The following is a 3,555-nucleotide window of genomic DNA, read 5'->3' on the forward strand; positions in this document are numbered from 1 at the left end:
GTTCAATCCTGACTATGGGCGCTGTCTGTACGGAGTTTGTACCTTCTCCCTGTGACCCGCGTGGGTTTTCTCTGAGATCTTCGGATTCCTCCCACACTCCAAAGGCGTACAGGTTTGCAGGTTAAATGGCCTGGGTTTGTATACTTGGTATAAGTGTAAATTGTCCCTAGTGTGTGTAGACGTGTTAATGTGCGGGGATCGCTGGTCGGTGTGGACTCGGTGGGCCAGAGGGCCTGTTTCCACGCTGTATCTCTAAACTAAACTAAACTAAACCTCATAGAACAGCACCTGATATATCGTTTGGACAGCTTACAACCCAGTGGTATGAATATTGATCTTTCGAATTTCAAGTAACCCTTGTTTCCCCTCTCTCTCTGCCCCTCCCCTACCCCAGGTCATATTCATAAGTGATAGAAGCAGAACTGGACCATTCGGCCCATCAAGTCTACTCCCCCATTCTCCTGCCTTCTCCCCATAACCCCTGACACCCGTACTAATCAAGAATCTATCTATCTCTGCCTTATAAATATCCACTGACTTGGCCTCCACAGCCATCTGTGGCAAAGAATTCCACAGATTCACCACCCTCTGACCACCAAAGAAATTCCTCCTCATCTCCTTCCTAAAGGAACGTCCTTTAATTCTGAGGCTGTGCCCTCTGGTCCTAGACTCTCCCACTGGTGGAAACATCCTCTCCACATCCACTCTATTGCCCACAAGTTAGACTTCTCTGACGAATCTCACGGGAAACTAGGTTCAGTTATGGTCCATCAGGTTCAATTAGGTCCATTAGGTTCAATTAGATTCAATTAGGTTCAATTAGGTTCAATTAGATTCAATTAGGTCCATCAGTTTGAAGAAGGGCCCCGAACTGAAATGTCATCCTTCCAGTCACTCCATAGATACTGCCTGACCCACTGAGTTCCTCCAGCACTTTATTTCCACTTAAGATTAGACTTTAGACCAGACTTTAGAGATACAGTGTGGAAACAGGCCCTTCGGCCCATTGTGGGTCCATGCCTACCAGCAATCAATCCCTACACTATCACTATCCTACACACACCCTGGACAATTGACAATTTTTACTGGAGGCTATTAACCTACCAACCTGCACATCTTTGGAGTTTGAGAGGAAACCGGAGCACCGGGAGAAACCCCAAGTGGTCACGGGGAGAACGTACAAACTCCGTACAAACACCAGCCGATTGAGGGAGGCACGGTGGCGCAGCGGTAGAGTTGCTGCCTTCCAGCGAATGCGGCGCCGGAGACCCGGGTTCGATCCCGACTACGGGCGCCGTCTGTATGGAGTCTGTACGTTCTCCCCGAGACCCGCGTGGGTTTTCTCCGAGATCTTCGGATTCCTCCCACACTCCAAAGACGTGCTGGTATGTAGGTTAATTGGCTTGGTATGAATGTAAATTGTCCCCAGTGTGTGGGATAGTGGTAATGTGCGGGGATCGCTGGTCGGCGCGGACTCGGTGGGCCAAAAGGCAGGTTTCCACGCTGCATCTCTAAACTAAACTACAACAGGTGCTGGAAACCTGAAACAAAAACAGAAAGTGCTGGAAAATATAGTCAGCAGGTCAGGCAACATCTTTGGAAGAGAAACAGTTGACAATTTGGGTGGAAGACCCTCCCTCGGAACTCTGGCCCCAAAATATTGACTGTTTCACATTCTTCAGGCAGACCACGGAACAGGCCCTTCGGCCCACAATGTCCATGCTGAACATGATGTTATGATAAACTAATCTCTTGCACATGATCCATATCCATCCATTCGCTGCAGGTCCGTGTGCCTATCTAAAAGCCTCTTCAGCACCAATAATGTATCTGCCTTCACCCCCCCTCCCCCTCATCCCTCCTCCCCTCCCCACCCCCTTCCCTTCTCCCACCACACCCCCTCCCCCTCCCCCTCCCCTCCACCTTCCTCTCCCCCCCCCACTCCATCCCCCTCAACCCCCCCTTATCCTCCCTCCCCCTTTATCCTCCCTCCCTCCACCCCCCTCCCTCCCTCCCTCCCCCCCCCCCTCCCTCCCTCCCTCCCTCCCTAGGAGATAGATTTAAACTTTAAGGTGTGAATAACTTTAAAAATATAACACCGATTTCAATGAAACTTCTTCCATTAGCACCAAAGGGACGACGGTGAGTAAGGTGGGTCTAAAATTGTCGCGCTGTCGTGTACCGTTTTGGCTGTAGTTCAGGAACAAATAAACAAACAAACGAGAGTTTTAGTATGTGGATATCAGGTCTCCCTTCAACGCCCAGTGTTCCAGAGTAAAGAATCCAAGTCTGTCCAACCTCTCTCTCCCTGTAGCGAATACTCCGTAAAGCGGGCAGCGTTCTGGTAAACATCCTCTGCCTCCTCACCAAAGCCTCCACATCCTTCCTGAAATGAGGAGACCACACCTGCACGCAATGAATGCCACTTGCTTGACCGGCTGAGATTTCCCAGCACTTTCAGTTTCCACCATTAAATGGTAGTCGATTTGAGAGTCGCTAACACAACAAGGAAGACCACGACAACAATAACAGAAAGGCGCAGGGTGGCAAGGTGGCACAGTGGTAGAGTTGCTGCCTCACAGAGCCAGAGATCTGGGTTTATAGACAATATACAATAGGTGCAGGAGTAGGCCATTCAACCCTTCGAGCCAGCACCACAGTTGAGTTTAGTTTAGTTTAGTTTAGAGATGCAGCGCGGAAACAGGCCCTTCGGCGCTTCAGTCTGAAGAAGGGTCTCGACCCGAAACGTCACCCATTCCTTCTCTCCCGAGATGCTGCCTGACCTGCTGAGTTACTCCAGCGTTTTGTGAATAAACCAATTTGTACCAACATCTGCAGTTATTTTCTTATACGAGTTGTCGCCTGTGACTGATCGCCTGATGGGCCTGTGCTTTGTCCCGCAGATGTGACGGGTTTGCATTCCCCGCAACACATCCTGTGCCTTCAGCAGGAGGCAGAGCAAGCCCTGACGGAACACACCCAGTCCTCCCACCAGCAGGGAGCGCACCGCTTCCGCCAGAGGGAGCTGGCCCTGGCGGCCCTGAGGACCATTAACCCGCACATCGTCACACAGCTCTTCTTCCGGCCCCTGATTGGAAATGTCCAAATGAATGCGCTGTTGGTGGAGATGCTGTACGCCGGCTAGTTGCTCGCACGGCGCGGGAACCAAACGCTCCTTGGACCAACGAGATACTTGGGCTTTGCCTTTCTGCTCTGGAGATGTTAACTTATTTATCACAGTTGTGTTTCGCAGATGTTTACATATAAAGTGTTTTGATCGTACCCGACCTGTTTCTCACGTACTGTACATATTCCGAACTTCGAGTGGATGCATTAAAGTTGATGGAATACCTCCCTGCAGTGTGAGATTTCTTTGTGCGCATTAATCAATAAATGCATCCTTCCCAACAGACCACCTCAAACTCATCCCCAATATTGAAAACATAGACATAGGTGCAGGAGTAGGCCATTCGGCCCTTTGAGCCTGCACCGCCATTCACTATGATCATGGCTGATCATCCAACACAGTATCCCGTACCTGCCTTCTCTCCATAC

General features: G+C 50.3%; 1 protein-coding gene across 1 annotated transcript in view; it reads left to right on the forward strand.

Annotated features, from left to right (window-relative positions):
• LOC144600443 (nuclear receptor subfamily 0 group B member 1-like) overlaps positions 1–3,338 on the forward strand; it is a 6,552-nt gene extending 3,214 nt beyond the window's left edge. The window contains exon 2 of the mRNA XM_078412043.1: positions 2,904–3,338. Coding sequence (XP_078268169.1) covers positions 2,904–3,145 — 242 coding nt within the window. The 3' untranslated portion in view covers positions 3,146–3,338. The remainder of the gene's footprint in view (positions 1–2,903) is intronic.
• The last annotated feature ends 217 nt before the right edge of the window (positions 3,339–3,555 follow it).

Source organism: Rhinoraja longicauda, chromosome 15, assembly GCF_053455715.1.
Source record: "Rhinoraja longicauda isolate Sanriku21f chromosome 15, sRhiLon1.1, whole genome shotgun sequence".
NCBI lineage: Eukaryota > Metazoa > Chordata > Chondrichthyes > Rajiformes > Arhynchobatidae > Rhinoraja > Rhinoraja longicauda.